Here is a 17495-nt window from a genome sequence, read left to right on the forward strand (position 1 = left end):
ACTTTGGCATTTCAGTTAAGGAGCGACAGAATGCGAGTACTCCTTGGAACGAAAACGAACACGCCTTTATTGTGGGGGAAAAAAAAAAAAACCAAAAAACCGCAAACGGGGCATTTCCGCAGGTCGTCTTTACTTTGAAATCCTCCAGCGGAAGCTGTAATCTCGCGAGGCTAGTTTAGCTCGACGAAGCCGGAGCGCGTCTGGGCGTCTCTGGGCGGTTCCGTCGCGGCCGACAGCTTCGAGGAAGAAAGCGAGGCAGCAAAACTCCCAGCTCAGACGCAAATATGGCGCCGGCGTGCCCCAGCGAGAGCCGCGGCTGAAAAGTGTCCGGCGACGGCGACGAACTTTCACTCGGCGTCGAGCCGAACGAAGTACGCGGAGGTGAACTCGCGGCCGTCCCGAGTGTGCGAAACTCGACGAGGCGGGGGCTGAACGGCGACCCGGTCGCATGTCAACATCAACAGCCGGTAAGGTCGCCGAAGTTCGGGCGAGACGACGCGAGCTTCTTCGGGCTCCTCCGTCGCGGGGCCGCTCGGAAAGTGGAGACGGCCACGTAGGCACAAGTGGACGTTTGTGCTCCGGGCTCAGAAAAGCTCCACACTTGTTACGGTTCCGTCGCGGGAAGGAGGAGGAGGAGGAGGAGGAGGACGACGACTTTACAGCCCCCCCCCCCCCCCCAAAAAAAAAAAAAAAAAACCCCAAACAATACTGTACGATGGATAAGAACAGATGTATATTTGGTTTCATTTGACTCTCAACTCGGAGAGCAAAGTTCCCAAACTTTCTAAGAACAACTTGGACTCAAAATGGAATCCCGACATGTGCGCCATTTGTGCCTTTCCGACGGTTTCCCAATCCCGACGTGTCGTCGCGCCGTCTGCAGGTCTCCAAATTGGGTCGGTGGTTTGAGGACGTAACGTACCGTGACGTAACTCGTGTGGAAAAACAACAACTTAAAAACCAAACAAAAGAAGGGCTTCCTCCCGGAGCAGCGCGACGACAATGTCATTCGGTCAGAAACTCCTCGAGTTGAGCCTTCTTCCCTGCCGCCATACTTTGAATCTGTGACGTCAGTCAGTCGAAAAGGAGCCGCAGTGGCGTGTCGGAAGGGGTGCAGACCACCCGCTTGCGTTTGTCCCCTGGAAGTCGATCGGTTACCGCCACACGGCTGGCTGGCTGGGCTGGCGGGCGATAAGCACAGCTTTTCAGTCGAAGATAAAGATTTGGGGCTACGTTTTATCGTCTGCGTCGCCATCGTGAGAAACGATGAGGCGCTTTGTGGAGTCAACGGCCGACGGCGCACCAAGAAGTCACCCGCGCGGGTGGCTTCGTTTTTGTTATTCTTTCCGCGGCGCTCAATGACGTTTTCCCGACAAGCCGCCGACAGCGTTACCGTCCTATTATCGTCTTTAAGCTCGGCGCCTGGGGCCGTTTGCGGCGTCTCCGTGTTGACCTAGTTCTGCGGTCGGAGGAAATACAACACCTCTGCTCCCTCCCTCCCTCCCTCCCTTCTGGCCAACGCCTGATTGCATCGCGGCCTCGCAGGTGCTTGCGCTCGGGCGCGCTGCGCTGCTCGCCGTTCAAAGGCATCCGGACGCGAGAGTCCAAAAAACTCTCGAGAGTTTCCAGGCGGAAGCCGCCCTTCCCCCACAAAGTACCAAAACTGAGCGGCGGCGATGACTCGCTGAACTCTTTCGCCCCGCGAGGAGCCGTCTTCTCAAAAGTTCAAGCCGGTAAGCGTGACGCCACGCTCAGATGCCGCGAGCGGACCCGCTGTCCGCCTGGCTCTTTTGTGCGACAGCGATGAGGTCATAGCGGAGCCCCGCTCCCCGGGCCCCCTCGGTTTTGCTTCGCTGCGCCGACCGTTTGTGTCTCGTCTTTGACGTGGGCCGCAACCGCGAGTTGGGCCCAGTGGCCGAGGATTCCGAACGCTATTTTTGATCCAACCTACTCTTACCGGGCGGCACGGTGGCTGACATTTCTGAGGACCCAGGTTCAATCCCAGCCCTCCACGTGTGGAGTTTGCGTGTTCTCCCCACCGTGCCTGTGTGGCTTTTCTCCGGGTGGCCACTCTGGTTTCCTCCCACCTCCCAAACACGCGCAACGTTCATTGGCGTGACCGTGAGTGCGCCTGTTGTCCGTCTCCGATTGGCTGGCAACCAGTTCGGGGCGTACCCCGCCTCCTGCCCAATGACATCTGGGAAAGGCTCCGGCACTCACCGCGACCCCTGTGAGGATAAGCGACTAATAAAATGCATGGATGGATGTACTCCTACTGCTTGTTTTAAACATGTAGACTAACGTAAAGATAGCAAACACAACACCCCTTTTCACTGCCTTTTTCCTCGCACGGTTCAAACTGTTTGAAACGGTCCTATATAAAATGATCCATTTTTTGGCCTCCATTTTCTCTGCTTGGGGCTCGCAGGTGTTCCCAGTTGCGGGTGGGCGGAGGGCACGTCGCACGCCGGGATGCTCGCCAGTCAATGTCAGGAAACGCTCGTAGCTTCACGCTAGTTTATAAAAGGTTCTCTTTAACGAGAGCTTTTTTCCCGACATTGTTGAACGCGGCGAATTGCCGGGACATTCCCGGCGAGCCGTCGACATGGGCGGGCGCGGGCGGGGCCAACTTGGAGACTTGAATGAATAGGTGACACCACCCAAGCTACATTTCAAGAACGGCGCGCTCTGGCGTTAGGGCGAGCTCGCTGAAAACCGAGCATCAATAAAATGCGTCACGACTTCCGGGGGGTATTGAAATAGTTACTTCCTCGCGACGCTGACTCACCGCTGGAATCATTGAAGTTTCTTCAAACGCATTGTGTCAAGTGGACTTTCGAGAGCGCCGCGCACGGAGCCCGATCTGGTTTGGGACGTTTCTGGCGCCCTTCATTCTCGCTCGCAGGCCGAGGCGGCTCAGCCTCGCTTGCCGCATTTCCCGGCGCTCCGTGTCCGTGGCTTTGTCGACGCGTAAGGTTTTGTTGCGCTGCGGCGGCATCCAGCGGTCCTTCTTGCCTCCCCGTCGATTGTTTGGTCCAGCCCGCTTCCCCGGGCAGGGTCGCCCTCTTTGTTTCGGGGCATTCGTCAACGTTTTCAACAACCGGCGCGAGTCCAGTTCTCCCGTCCGTCGCCGCGATGCGGACGAATGATCGTCAAGCGTTCGGTATTGCTGTTGTGACCTGGGCGTTTCTGCCGTGAGTTCTAACCAAACGCCTTTGACCCGGCAGGTGCGCGTCCCGCCATGACCAAGGACAAGGGCCACCGCGTAACCGACTACTTCGTGGTCGCCGGCCTGACGGACAAGTCGGCGGCGCCGGAGCGCGACCTCTCGGAGGCCAAGTCCGGCGGGCCCAAGGCCCCCATCACCGACTTGGCCGTCATCAACCGGTCAGCGGGCGAGGCGGTGCCCGAGGGCTTCACCTGCATCGACAGCACCCACGCCGGCCAGCCGGCCAACCTCAACCACGGCAGCCTGAAAAGCCCCGAGCTCTTCCTGTGCTACAAACGGAGTCGAGGGAAGCCGCCGCTCATCGACGTCGGGTACGTGATCGAAAGCGGGCAAGAAAGCGCAGACGGCGGCTTTCTGACCCGTTTCCCGTCACGCCAGCGTCCTGTACGAAGGCAAGGAGCGCCTCATCCAGGGCTGCGAGGTCATCCAGGCCACGCCGTACGGCCGCTGCGCCAACGTCAACAACAGCTCGGCCGCCTCGCAGCGCATCTTCGTCACCTTCCGCCGCGCTCCGCCCGTGCAGCCGCAGAACTCCCTGGCGGTGACCGACATCTGCGTCATCGTGACCAGCAAGGGCGAGACGCCGCCGCACACCTTCTGCAAGGTGGACAAGAACCTCAACTGCGGGATGGTGGGTCGCCGCCGTTGAACGGCTCCGCGTGAGAAGGCGCCGGCGGCTTCAGCGACCTGTCTCTGTTTTTGTCCTCCAGTGGGGCTCGAGCGTGTTTCTGTGTTACAAGAAGTCGGTGTCCGCATCCAACTCCATCACTTACAAGGCCGGTGAGTGGAAAGGACGCCAACGTTCCAAATTGCTCCGCAGGAACGGAAACGTTGGCGTGCGCCTTTCCTTCTCACGAGCGTCACGTGCGTTGGTCCCGGCCTCCAGGTCTCCTGTTTCGCTACCCAGAGGAGGACTACGAGTCTTTCCCCTTGTCGGAGTCGGTTCCTCTCTTCTGCTTGCCCATGGGGGCCAAGATTGAATGTTGGGCGCCGAACACCCTCTCCCCTCTCCCCGTCTTCTCCACCTTTGTGTTGACCAGCAGCTCGGGTGAGAAGGTGAGAGGCCGCATTGGTTTTTGTTTGTTTTTTTTTTTTTTTTTTTTTGGTCGCAGGAGTACAAAATAGCTCGTGTAGCTAAACGTCTCGCTAATAAACCGCTCGCGCCAAAAGGGACTAGGCCCCAAAGTCAAAAGTCCCCGCACGGGGCCCATTTTGCTATTTTGTGACTCGGAGCTCTCGCAGCCTCTCACCCTGATCCGGAAGTTCCATAGAACCGCAGGAGGAACATTTCCCCAAATGTCGCGGGCGTGGTCGGATCCTCCGAATGACCTTGACGAGGCCCGGCTTTGCGCGCAGGTGTACGGCTCGGCCATCCAGTTCTACGAGCCGTACCCGGCGGAGCTGCTGAGCGAGAAGCAGAAGATCCACCTGGGCCTGCTGACCGCCGTGGAAAAGAAGATGATCCCCAACCGGCCCTTGAACACCAACAAGTGCATCTGCCTCCTCTCTCGCTGGCCCTTCTTTGAATCCTTCCGCAAATTCCTGATGTTCCTCTACAAGCTGTCCGTCTCGGGCCCGCACCCGCTGCCCATTGAAAAGTGAAACTTTTGGATTTTTTTTTTTTTTTTTTTTTTTTGTGGCTTTGAGGTTGGCCCGCATGCCGTCACACTTTTCCCTTTCTCTTCGTCCGCCCTCCCACAGGCACATTTCACACTTCATGCACAACGTGTCCTTTCCGTCACCGCAAAGGCCTCGGATCCTCGTCCAGGTGAGCCGGTCGCCGTCTTCTCATCGTGTGTCGTGTCTCCCCCCCCAACCACCTTCAACCGAGGACTCTGGCTTTGGTCTTTCAGCTCTCTGCACACGACACCTTGATCCTCTCCCAGCCCGTCTCCACACCTTTACCGCTCAGGTAACGCCGGAACATTTTATCGAGAAGAAACGTTGACGCGGAGCTGACGGGGTCGCCCGCGGGCACTTCCTCCCGCCAGCGGCGCCGACTACGGCACCCTGTTGATGAACCTGGGCTCGGAGAACTGCGCCACGTTGCTGCACTTCGTCCTGCTGGAGAGCAAGATCCTGCTGCACTCGCTGCGGCCGGCGGTGCTCACCGGCGTGGCGGAGGCCGTGGTGGCGGTGAGTAACGTGGCGGCGGCGCCCGCTCGGGTCAGATGTGGCCTTTATCGCGGAGAACCGACCGATTGCCCACTTATCCTTTTTGATTTTGGGGGGTGGGGTGGATGACCGCCTTGCTGTTCTGTCTTCAGATGATCTTCCCCTTCCAGTGGCAGTGTCCCTACATCCCTCTGTGCCCCCTCTCCCTAGCGGGGGTCCTCAACGCCCCGTGTCCTTTTATCGTGGGCGTCGACTCCCGCTACTTCGATCTCTACGACCCTCCGGCAGACGTCGTCTGCGTGGACCTGGACACCGACACCATCTACCTGTGCGCGGGTCGCCGCTCGACCCACTTGACCCGCTTTGCGCCGCCGGCACTGGCTTAAAAGCTCTTTGTTCCCTGCGGCGAACAGGTCTGACGAGAAGAAGCACAATAACTGGAAGAACCTCCCGAAGAAGCCCTGCAAGAGCTTGCTCAACTCCTTGAACAGTTTGCACCAGCAGCTGGCCACAGGTACACCGAGCGGGTCGCCGCCTCAAGACGGAAACGTGCCGGGTTCCTGCCCCGGACAAAAAGACAAGCGCGGACAAAATCTCAGTTTCAGTCCGGCAAAGTGCGCCGACGGACTCGGCGGTGGACATGACGCCCATCGAGGCCGACTTCAGCTGGCACAAGAGGAGGACCGGCCTGGAGATGGAGATCCAGGAAGCCTTCCTGCGCTTCATGGCGTCCATTCTCAAAGGCTACCGCTACTACCTGAAGCCCATCACCCAGGCGCCATCTGAGAAGGCCACGGCCGCCGACTCCCTGTACGACCTGCAAGGTGTGAATAAGACCCCTCGACGTGCCGCAGACAGACAGACAGACAGACGGGCGAGCGGTAGCGTCTGCGTTGTGCTTGTAGCTACGGCTGTTGCAACACGCGTGGACAGATCACATGACAGTACTTGCAGGCCTTATCCTTTGCACAGCAAACGTCAGGAAATTCCTCCCTGCAGGTTTCCTCAAAAGCAGAGACCGGGCTCACCAGAAGTTCTACTCGCAGCTGACCAAGACCCAAATCTTCATCCGCTTCATCGAGGAGTGCACTTTTGTCAGCGACAAGGACACCGGCCTGGCCTTTTTCGACGACTGTGTCGAGAAGGTGACCGCCTTGTGTGTTGCGCGTTTTGTCCCCGAGCTGAGCTTCACTTGAACTCGGATTTGCCGCAAAACGGACATGACCGCAGTCTGCCGGGCGGGAAACTTTTCTCTGATCCATTCTGTTGCTTTTGCTCTCTTCCTACCGCCTCTTGCAGCTCTTTCCCTCGTGCAAAATCACCGACAAGGGCGCCAAGGTAATTTCCTGGACTGGAATCAAAACTCGCATGAACTTCTCCGCTTGGCTCGGCCTAATCGGCGACGTTTGGTTGCTCGTTTCAACCCGGAGCGTGTCGGTCTTTGGGTCCTTCGCGCAGGTCGAAGGGGAATCGTCGGAGGACGCCCGCCTGTTGGAGTTGGACGAGTCGCAGAAGAGCGAGCACACGGTCTTCGTGACGCCTCCCGAGCCTCCGGCCGAGGACGGGCACGAGCCGCGGCCCAGATACACGTGAGCCCGTCCGCTCGACTCGCGCTGGCTTCCTTTCGCTTCATCCACTTTCTGTCGCGTCCTCATTCGAGCCAAACGTTTGACGCATTCACCGTTTCAGTCCGTGAGCGCCAGAATGAAGTCGATTGGAATCCGCAAAAGCTGTGGAATTCGCCGGGTTGTCGAATGTCAAATTTGATCGGTTGAGAAAAGGAAAGGTCGGGGAAAAAAATCCCGCGCACTCGGGAATTCTTCCGGACGTTGCCCGAGAGCGAGCTGCATGTTCTGAAGTCGGAATGCTTTGTGCGTTGTGTCCCCCTCGCTCCAAAATAGCATTTTGGACTGGAACAAGTGCGGGAATCGGAGAAACCCGGGAACAACGCAGCTGTGTGGCGGCTCTTCCTTCTGGACCAAAACACTCCAGCGAACAATTTTCAACAATCTCAATTTACTCGAGCGTACTCAAGCCGACTCTTGCCTCTGACGATTGTCAAGAATCAAAGACGTTGTGACTTCCAATCTTGAGGCGACGGGAGGTGGAGTTGCGTCCGCTACACTTCATAAGTTTGCTCTCAAACTATTTTCAGCACTGTACCTCGCTTAATCTTCTTCTGTCTTCGGCGTTGGCAAGAAATGTGAATAACTCCAATTTCAGATGCCGACGGACGTTTTTGTTTTGCGCTCCCCAGTTACAAAGGTTTCCCCCGACTGAAGACGGAGCTGTTTGAGCGTCCCAAGGAGTTACGGCCGGCCATCAGCAGCAGAGCGGCGGGCGCCAGTCTCGCCAGCAGCCCCGCGCTGCTGGCCAAGCGGACCAAGCAGGTGTCGTCGGCGGCGCCGGCGCTCGCGCTCCGCGTCCTCGCCGGGCCGGCTCGCTCAACCCGCGCGTTTGCTCACGTCCCGGCAGGAGATCAAACTGGCGTCCAGACTGGCAAAGCGCTTCTACGCCGACCCGCAGCTGTGGGCCCGCTGTCTTTTCAGCCACTGCTACAGCCTGTGGTTCATCTGCTTGCCGGCCGCCGTCCGGCTGGCCGGGTCCAAGAGCCGCGCCATGCAGCAGGCCTACGATGTCCTCTTGAAGATGAGGACGACCGAGGTGGAGGTTTTGGATGAGGTTTGTACCGGCGTCACTGAGGGAGGCGTGCTGCAGCTTTGGCGTCGAGCGCGTACGTAGCGGCAGGACCGGGCAACAGGCTCGGTGAAAAACTGACATAAATGTCGAAAATCTTGCATCGATAGTGTTTAAAAAAAAAAAAAATAATAAATCCCCCTCTATTGCAAAATAAATTACTCGCCTAGATGTCCAATTTTGTCCGAGGGCAAATCTTTTCCTTCCTCCCCCTGCGGCCCTCAGGTGTGTTACAGAGTGGTCATGCAGCTCTGCGGCGTTTGGGGTCTTCCCGTGATGGCCGTCCGAGTGCTGGTGGAGATGAAGAAAGCCGGCGTCCACCCCAACGCCATCACATACGGATATTACAACAAGGTCTCCGGAGACGTCGGCGGCTGGCGCTCAAAAGTGGCCCGGGCTGAGTGTGCGCACTTTTCCTCCGCAGGCAGCCTTGGAGAGCCCCTGGCCCAGCCGAAACCGCAGCGGCCTTTTCATGTGGACCAAGCTTCGCAACGTGCTGCGTGGGGTCGCCCAGTTCAAGCAGAACCGCTCTTTGTCCAGAAAGAAACCTACGGGGTCTGACACGGGTGGGTTTGCAACACTCTCAGTCGGTTTTTTTTTTTTTTTGCGGCGTGAACGAGGTGGATTCCGTCAGGGAGGTTCGGTCCCCGCTGAAGGTCCGGGCTTCGACTGCGGTTGATTTCCATTAGGAGGCGCGTCGTCGGACCGCTTGAGTCACAACAGCGCAGACGGCTCGGGCGACCTCGATGCGGAGGAACAACCGTTGGCACGCGACCCGAGAGACGCCCAATTGGAGCGCTGTCCCGCAAGTAAGGCGCCCGTCCGGAAGCTGTCAACCCTGCGTCGGAGGCAGGACACACGTGACTGGTATCTTTTTCCGCCACCCGCAGGCAGCCGGTCCGATCGGGCCCGGGACTCCAAGGATGAGCTGAACGGGGAAACTGCTGAGTCTCCGCTCTCGGCGGACCTTCCCGACAAGAAGAGACAAAAGGGCAGAATGCAGCAGAACGGTACTTGGACGACTGAAATACGAAAGGGAAGCTTTAAGTATTAAAGAATCATTCTGGCAGTGACGGGGGAAATCGGCATCTTCCATGTCACGTCATTGGTGGTAAACTGAAATGGGATGCAGCGGCATCAAGCTGGAGTTACAGAAGACAACAGCGGGGGTCGTGGTTTTCCAGTTTGAGAGAGTCGGCCCGTGCGCAAAGGCGGTGCTCATCGGCCCCGACCTCGATGAAAATCAACCGTTCCTGTGGCGCGGCTGACCATGACGATTTGTCACATTAGTGTGCTGCAACATATATATATATATATATATTTTTTTTTTTAACCTCCCCCTTGATCCCAAAAGTTGCAAAAGTGGAGTTTGCATTGCCTTGTGTTCTCTTTGAAAAGCAGAAGGTGACGTCACTGAATTGGCGGAGCCTGCCGGTTCCGTCGACCCGCCGCCCTCCGTCCCCAGCATCGTGAAATTGTCCGTCGGGAGTTTGGACGCTGGCGCCGAACCAGGTGAGGGGAAGACGAGGCCCTGATGTTCAAATACGAGGTGAGGGCGACCCACCGTAACGCAAAATGTTTTTCAGTTAAGGCACAGCTGTTCCGAAGGCACAGCAAGGCCGAGGACGTGTCTCTGCCTGACCACGACGCCTCAACGGAAGCTGACTACGCGGCAGATCGGAAGCAGCACCAGCAGCAGCACCAGCAGCACCAGCAGCAGCAGCAGCAGAAGAAGCCCTTTGCCGAGCGCAGCAGAAGTTTCAGCGCCGAAACGCGGGCCGGGATGCTCTCGGAAAAAGGCGTGGCGGACATGGCCGGCCAGCTCGGCGCCGACGCCCGGATCCTGGCTGCGGCGCTTTTCCCCGGGCAGACCGCAAACAGTCCGGGCGGCGGTGCGACCAGGGCTAACCTTTTTCAGGACGTGGAGGAAGAACCCGAAGACGTCCAAAGTCCGACTGCGGGGAAACCGCCGGCGGAGGAAGACGAGGGTGAGGGAACCGCGGAGAAGCCGGAGAGGAAGCTGTGTCAAACAAACGAGGACGAGTCTGGAGTGCGCGCGGCCAACCTGGAAAGGGCGGACGTGGAGGTGGGGGCGGATCCTCTTTCCCTCCTGGCGTCCGAGAGCCCGGAGTCTGCCCCCGTAAACGGCCGGGAGGCTGCCCGCTCCGTGCCCCACGTGGTCTCTCGCAACTTGGCGGAGGAAATTGAAATGTACATGAGCCTGCGGAGCCCCCTGGGCGCCAAGTCCTCCAGCATGGAGCTCAGGCAGTCGGAGGGAGACTCCGTCGACGCGCCGCGGCCCAAGCAATCTCTGGAGAGGAGGTCCAGCCTCCCCGCGCCGGCGCCGCCGACTCCCACCGGCTCACCGGTTGACACTCCCGAGCGCAGCCCCGTCTCCATCACTCGCTCCAAAACGTTCGCCGCAAAGACCAAGCCGTCCCTCGGCAGGATGGCGAGTCCGTCCCTAAAATCGCCCCTGGTCAAGTCCTCCCAGGGGGGGTCGCTGGGCTCCGTCATCAACTCCATTTCAGCCATCAAGATGGACAACTTGTTGTCTGGACCCAAAATGGACGTGCTCAAATCTGGAATGAAGCAAGCAGCCAACGTCGCCAGCAAAATGTGGGTGGCCGTCGCCACCGCTTACTCGTACTCGGACGATGAGGTGAGTGTCTTGAACAAAGGGGTCCGGGGACGACCTCCATGTGGGTTCCCCGGGCCCACTTTGAGAAGGGACTCTCCCACTTCTTTCCTCTCGTCCTGCCGCAGGAAGAACAAGGTCAAAGCGGAGGAGGCTTCCCCGCCAGCCTGGACGAGCACACGCTGAGCGGTTGCGACGCCGAGGACGGCGCCGTCCCGGTCTCGGTGGCCAGCGGCCTGAACCGGAGCTGCGCCAGCATCGGCAGCAGCAGCGGGAGCAGCGACGCCGGTCGAGCGGCGCAGCACGCGTGTAGGCCGCTCGACCCTCCGGGCCCACGCCTCGTTTTCGCGGCGTCTCAACGGAAAGTGCTCCGATTGTTCATTTTTCTCTTTGCAGACGCGACTCCCGGGCGAGCGGGCAGGACTCCCGACTCTGAGGAGGGCTCGTCGCATCACGCCTCCTCGTCCAGCATCTTCCAGAGCGCCGCGCTGGAGGTGAAAGGCGAAAGCCGGCCCGCTGCGCTTGTCGGCGGACGCGCGTTCGATGGTGACCTCCCTCCCTCCCTCGCAGGTGCTGATGTCCAGCTGCTCCCAGTGTCGCTCCTGCGAAGCGCTGGTGTACGACGAAGAGATCATGGCGGGATGGACGGCCAACGACTCCAACCTGAACACAAATTGTCCGTTCTGTCGCGTGGCCTTCCTTCCCCTGCTGCACGTCGAGTTTCATGACTTGCGCGCGCTGGCCGGGTAGGGATGCGTGAAGTGCTTCCCGAATCTGAAGGCTTTTTACACTTCTGAGGTCTGTTGACCCCCCCCCAGGTTCTACATGAATCCCAGTGCCTCCGGGGACAGTATTCACAGTTGCAGCAGTGGCCAACCGACAGCCCCCAGCGACGTGAGGGCGCAGGACCACGTTGGTTTCGAACCTGGGGAGACTCTGGCTCGCAGCCCCGGAGCGCAAAAAAGGTATCGAGGAATCGTCCAACATTGGCGCCGATTTCACCTGCAGCGGTAGCTTCTTCTCAACCTATTTTTTGTTTGCAGTTTGATTCTGGAGCCGGCGCAGTCAGACCCGCTGGGTCTAGTGGAGCGCCAGGCCTCGGCCAAGGGATGCGGCGGCACGTCGCTGACGCGCAGCAACAGCGTCGGCGGCCCCCTGCAAGGCCTGGACTCGCCCCTGCGACCCGGTCACGGCGTCTCCACCGCCAGCCTGCCCGGCAGGCTGGACGAGGCCTCGGTGGGTACAGATGTCGCTCGGAAAGGCGCTAGTGAGCGCCCGCCGCTAAACTTCGCTACGACCGACAGGAAGGAATGGCGAGCGAAAGGCCGAACCCCAAGCCTGTGTCCGTCCCGTACCTCAGCCCCTTGGTGCTGCGCAAGGAACTGGAGACGCTCCTGGAGAACGAAGGGGATCAGGTAAGTCGGTGACCTCACGAAGGAAAACATTTCTCTCTCAAATCATGTCTCCCCATTGAAATCACTGGACGCGCCAATCATCTGTTCTACCCTCCCGTCGACTTGGAAATTATCACAACAGAGTCGTCGTCGACTTCTTTTCCCTTCGGCTTGTCACGTTCTCGTAACAACCTAATAAATAGCATCTAAACTATCGCACGGTTTATCGATCCTGTTTTAATGGTTGAGTTCAATTCATTGTGCTGCTCCTTTCGTCTGCACGTGTCGGCCACCGGGAGGCAGTATGATGCAGACTCATCACGGCTTATCGCAACGTAGTAAGCTGCAATAATATTAGGCTAATGTGCCTGTAACTATTGGTATTATCTACGTGTTCCTCCGCTCTCTCTTGGCACCACTGAATATCGGATCTATTCCCCCCCCCCCCATGGAAAAAAAAAAAAAAACAACAACAAAAACTTCCTCCATTTTTTTCTTGGGTGTCATCGTACGTGTTCTCCTTGGCCCCCCTCGCCGCCGTGTCCCAACAGGTGATTTACACCCACAAGTTCCTGAGTCAGCACCCCATCATATTCTGGAACCTGGTGTGGTATTTCCGACGCTTGGACCTGCCCTCTCACTTACCCGGTCTCATCCTGACCTCTGAACACTGCAACAATGGCGTGCAGGTTGCTCTCCTCGCACTTTTGCTCTTTGGTTCTTCCGAGTGGGCGGCGTTGAAGCGTGTTTTTGTGTCCTGGTAGCTGCCCCTGACGTCGCTGTCCCAAGACAGCAAGCACGTCTACATCCAGATCCTGTGGGACAACATCAACCTCCACCAGGAGGCCGGAGACCCCCTCTACCTGCTTTGGAGGAGCTTATGTGGGTGAAGCTGGTCGCAAAACTCGTGTGTTCATAATGCCGGCGGCAAAAGGATTCTGGTTTTTGTGTGGGGTTAGTGGAAAAGAAGGGCACCCTGGCGCCGACGGATCACCAGGAGATCCGCACGCTGCTCAACACCATCGTCCGCAACATCCAGACCAACGACGTCTACGGGCCCATCAACCTGCTCATCCGGGAGGTCAAACGCCGGCCGGAGGACTTCAAGCGCCAGAGGTCGCCGCGATGGTTTTTGGGTGGCCCTTTTGTTTTGTTTTTTTTCCTCTCTTCTTCTCACGCTTTCGATTTTTTTTTTAAATTTATTCCAGGAGTATCTACCGAGAAATACTGTTTCTCTCCCTCGTGGCCTTGGGACGAGAGAACATCGACGTAGGTGAGCGACCGTGGCCTTTGTTTGTTTGTTTTGATGGCGGCGTCCTAAACGGAGCCTGCGCTTTGGTGGCTCCGCAGAGGCTTTCGACAGGGAGTACCAGCTGGCCTACGAGGAGCTCAGCGCCGAGCAGCTCGAGTCTCTGCGGCCTTTGGACCGGCCGCCCGCCCCCAGCGTCCAGTGCTGCCTCAAATGCTTCGGCACCCCGTTCATCTAATCACTTCCGACGAGCGACAAGTGGGTGTCCGCGGAAAGCCGCTTGAGCGTGAACCTCTTTATCCGGCTTCATGTACTAGTACGCTCTTGTTCCTCACCCGGATTGACAATTCTGTCTCCCGCCGGTCATCTTCTTTCCAGTACTGTGTGACATTTTTTTGCCCAACTATGTAAGGCAAATACTGCTAGTCGCCTAGCGCTAGATGTTAAGTAGAATTACATATGGTCAGTCATACCCCGAGTCGCACTAGTACACGGTTTTGCCATACTAGTAGCATGTTGCCGTGCTACTCGTATGCCGCTGTTGGAATACTAGTGAAGACAAAGAGCGTGCCGATGAACTGACGTCGAGCTGCGTTGAGTGAAATGCTCAAATGGCTTCTCGTACGGTTTTCTGGAAAGCCGTTTGAGATCGCACTTTGCGCCCACACGCTAGTATTCTCCTTGTCTTCACTAGTCAGACAATTTCGCCCACAAATAGAAGGATTTGTAACCTAGTAGCCTTATTGTACACAACAGCATACATCCCAATTGATTAACTAGTGAGGATGAAGCGTGTACTAGTACACTGACCTTCAGCTGGACATCGCAGATCAGGAATAAATGCTCAATGGGCTCTCTGGAGATGTCAGTTGTGACTTCTGAGGACGCAGTACCCGGCGTCGCCTGCGAGTAGCGCTGTTTCCGCGCTGACGGATTCCCCAGCGATTTGTGTGTCGCGTTTGCTAGCTCGAAAGGGAAAGACAAAAAAAAAAAAAACCCAAAACAACCTAAAGAGTGAATCGTGTTTGGGCAACGGCCGGGTCGTGAGAAAAGACTGACACAAAATGTGCTCATTATTCCTCACTTTGGCGACAAATTTTGTGCCGACGTGCTCGCATTGTGTGCACATGTTACGTCTGTGCTGTTGGACAAACGAAGCTAGCATTTTGTACAGAGGCCGCGTCTACTGTATTTCCCTGCGACAAACGAGCATTTTATGCGCACGCGAGTCCCGGCCCAAAGTCGCCGTCTGGTCTTTTCCCAGTTTGTGCGCGTACTGCCGACGAACGCGTCTGAAAACATTCCAGGCCGACGGCGGCCGCAACGGAAGAGGAGCGAGGACGCGTGACGTCCGACACATTCCATTTGCGAAAAGTGGCGCCACGCTGATTGAAGACGGGATGATGCCACCTCGCAATCTTAACAATTTGCTTGTCTTACGAAAAAGAAAAGAAAAGAAAAGAAACTCGAGTTTCTCTATTTATTTTTGTATGATTGCAGTCATTACAGTAAGTTTTATATGACTATCCTAACATCCCTTTTTAATGTTTAATGAGAGATTTCAACCTCTACTGATTTCTCAAAAGTGATCTCTCACCGTCCTGTGGTCGAAAATTGAATGTCTGCACAGAAGTATGCTGCAATAAACAAGTATGTGACGCGTTGGAAACGCCTGTTTTTATTGTTTGCCACCAACTTGTATTTGTTCAGTTTTTGCTTTTGGATTCAGCGCATGTGTGCGGATGTTCCGTTTTTTGTGTTCTCCCCACCCCAGATTTCAGCTTCCCCGTCGCCACAGCTAATGAATGTATCTGCCCAGGGCCTCTTGAGTTCAAATCCAAGCATTTTTGCGTCCGACTTTACTGGTGAGTAGGATGCGTTTGTAGCGTTCTTCTATTGTTGTTTTCTACACTGTAGTGTTGATGGTTTGTGTAATTGCGTGAGTGAATGTCACTGACAGGATAGCGCATACGCTTTGACTTGTTTGTTTGCGTGTCGTGACCTTTCACCCCGGGGCCGCCGCCGACCACGTTTAGTCTGCGATTGACGTCGCTTTGATAGAAAAGCGTACCGCGCGACGTGAAATATCCCATTGCTTAATCGAGCTCAGATTGCGTACGTCGATCCAGAATATGGCAAAGAATCAGATGGCAAAGAGGGAGGGCGCCACCTTGTGTGCGTGTGTGTGGCAACGTATTGCGAGTGCCTGCACATCTTTTTCTTGGCCCGTCCTTAATGACGCCGCCGCCGAGTCAGCGGTCCCGCAGAGCGGCGAGCGTGAAAGTTGACGGGTGAGGGAGACGGAGAGAGGCCGAGTTGCGCGGTCACAGGAACGCTTACTCGTATCTCGGGGCACCTTCGTAAATATTTTCTCCATGATTGCCGTGAAAACCAAAGACGGTTTTCCTCTCGCGTATGCTTCCTTTCTTGGTTGTTGTGAGGTTATCGTTGCACTCGCGCGACAATTCCCACCTCCTGTTTGTGTGTAAACAATAGAGTTGATTAGGAGTTGCGCGGCGGTGACAGCGCCGAGCGGGGATGATTAATGACGCCGTGTTTAATGTGGTTAGTGCATTAATAGCTCGTGTGGTAGCCGAGACTTGCTAACGCCGCCAAAGGTCAAGGCGCTCACGCCCATAATGGAGCCTCTCGCGGGTCAGGCCACAATGTTTCCTCTTAGCGCAGTGCTATATTTTTATTTTTGTGCTTTCACGTCGCCCGCAACCAAGATACAACAATTTCGCGCTGGGCATTTTCCCACACGAGCGTCGCCGTAAGCGCGTCCAAACCTTTTGGGATCGCGTCACGCTGTGCGACGACGTAGTGACTGACGAGCGGAGCTGCCTGACGCCACTGAAACTTTTCAAATGCTCTTTTTCTTTATTTAAAAAAAAAAAAAAAAAAAAAAGTCAAGTAGCCTCCCGTGGTCAGTGAGAACGAACTAGAATCTCTCCGTCTGCAGGCGGTCGAGATACACACGGCGTACTTTCAATGTCCGATCCTGCACTTCGCTGCACGACAGCATATTATGCAGCCTGATGAGGTCTTTGTGTTGCGTTTTGACCCCAAAAGCAATTAAATAGTGTTGTGGGCGTACCGTGTTAGTGTTGACAGCTCATGATTGATCTTCTCATCGTTTCCCCCTCAACATTTGGCTCGTATGAATTCACTTAGCTGAGTGAGGAATATTGCGTTCTCAGTAGTGCCCCCTTGTGGTCCACTTTTGGTTTTTATTTATTTTTAGTAGGGTTTTGTTTAGATTACCCCCCCGCCCCCGCCCCGGCCTTTTTCAGCTAGCCACGGCCGCTAGCGACTCGCTCGTGTATGTTGTCTTGGCACCGCGTGACTACGGTTGTGCCGATAAAAGCGCGACAATTCCTCTCTCGGCGCCGATAGGACGAAAGCGGCGCGGGGAGGGACGGGGGCCGATAAGACACGCGGCAGCTTTCACCTCCCGAGTGTTTTATTGCGCTCACCTTGACGGAGGCCTCACGGGGTCCCGGCTCGACCTCGGCGGTCGAAAACGGGCCCGTAACTCACCCCCGGCGCTGCGAGGAGGTTCTTGGGACGCCATCATTTCCATTCTGCCTCCAACTAGTGGAAAAAAAAAAAAGTTTGGGCTCTAATCTTGCGGTATTTACTTGGACAAACATTTTTTTTTAATATTATTATTGAGGAGGCGTTCGTGTCCATCAACACAAGTAGTAGCAAACAGTTGTTTTAGCTGCTAAGTCAGTCATTAGCACGACATGCTAACTAGCCGAAGGGTCAGCATCAACAATGACAAAAAAAAAAAAAAGCTTCTGTGTAATTCTCGCTTTCGACAAGCATGTCGACGGATTTGTGCACTTCGCTTTGCAGTTAGGTCAAAGTTGCGCAACAAAGTCGATAAACATTTCGTACACTTTTTGCTCACTGAGTTCGACACCGTTTGCATGATTTCTTGACAAGTTTCAACAAAGTAGCAGCGCTATGTTAGCATTAGCACCGTCAACTAGCAACAGATTAGCCATGGTTGCCACTTTGCTCGCATGACATTTTCCAAATGCAATCTGACTATACTACAAAAAAAAAAAAAATCCATGCATTTTTGAAGGTGCTTATCCTCACAAGGGTCGCGGGAGCCCCGCCGCCTACCCCGGGTGTCTCCGGGCAGGAGGCGAGGTACGCCCC

The 17495-nt window shown here is 56.2% G+C and overlaps 1 protein-coding gene across 3 annotated transcripts; it reads left to right on the forward strand.

Moving 5' to 3' along the window:
• Positions 1–101: 101 nt before the first annotated feature.
• Positions 102–14991, forward strand: dennd4c (DENN/MADD domain containing 4C). Of its 3 annotated transcripts, none has more exons than XM_061808145.1 (34): positions 109–467; positions 3228–3540; positions 3608–3860; positions 3940–4009; positions 4116–4285; positions 4586–4827; positions 4931–4997; positions 5083–5141; positions 5221–5365; positions 5497–5672; positions 5758–5858; positions 5944–6168; positions 6344–6489; positions 6644–6682; positions 6803–6933; positions 7602–7734; positions 7820–8026; positions 8267–8395; positions 8466–8607; positions 8731–8850; positions 8932–9051; positions 9440–9553; positions 9628–10703; positions 10808–10988; positions 11076–11173; positions 11250–11425; positions 11498–11644; positions 11723–11915; positions 11984–12094; positions 12625–12762; positions 12838–12955; positions 13033–13189; positions 13282–13346; positions 13424–14991. In XM_061808145.1, the coding sequence occupies exons 1-34, from the start codon at positions 449–451 to the stop codon at positions 13558–13560; spliced, it is 5718 nt and encodes a 1905-aa protein (XP_061664129.1). In that variant the 5' UTR covers positions 109–448; the 3' UTR covers positions 13561–14991. The 3 variants fall into 3 exon arrangements, with proteins under 3 accessions (XP_061664131.1, XP_061664129.1, XP_061664130.1); XM_061808146.1 differs by having other exon boundaries at positions 110–467; positions 9443–9553; XM_061808147.1 differs by lacking the exons at positions 13033–13189; positions 13282–13346; positions 13424–14991 and having other exon boundaries at positions 102–467; positions 11498–11643; positions 11721–11915.
• Positions 14992–17495: the final 2504 nt, after the last annotated feature.

This window comes from Syngnathoides biaculeatus, chromosome 21 (genome assembly GCF_019802595.1).
Source record: "Syngnathoides biaculeatus isolate LvHL_M chromosome 21, ASM1980259v1, whole genome shotgun sequence".
NCBI lineage: Eukaryota > Metazoa > Chordata > Actinopteri > Syngnathiformes > Syngnathidae > Syngnathoides > Syngnathoides biaculeatus.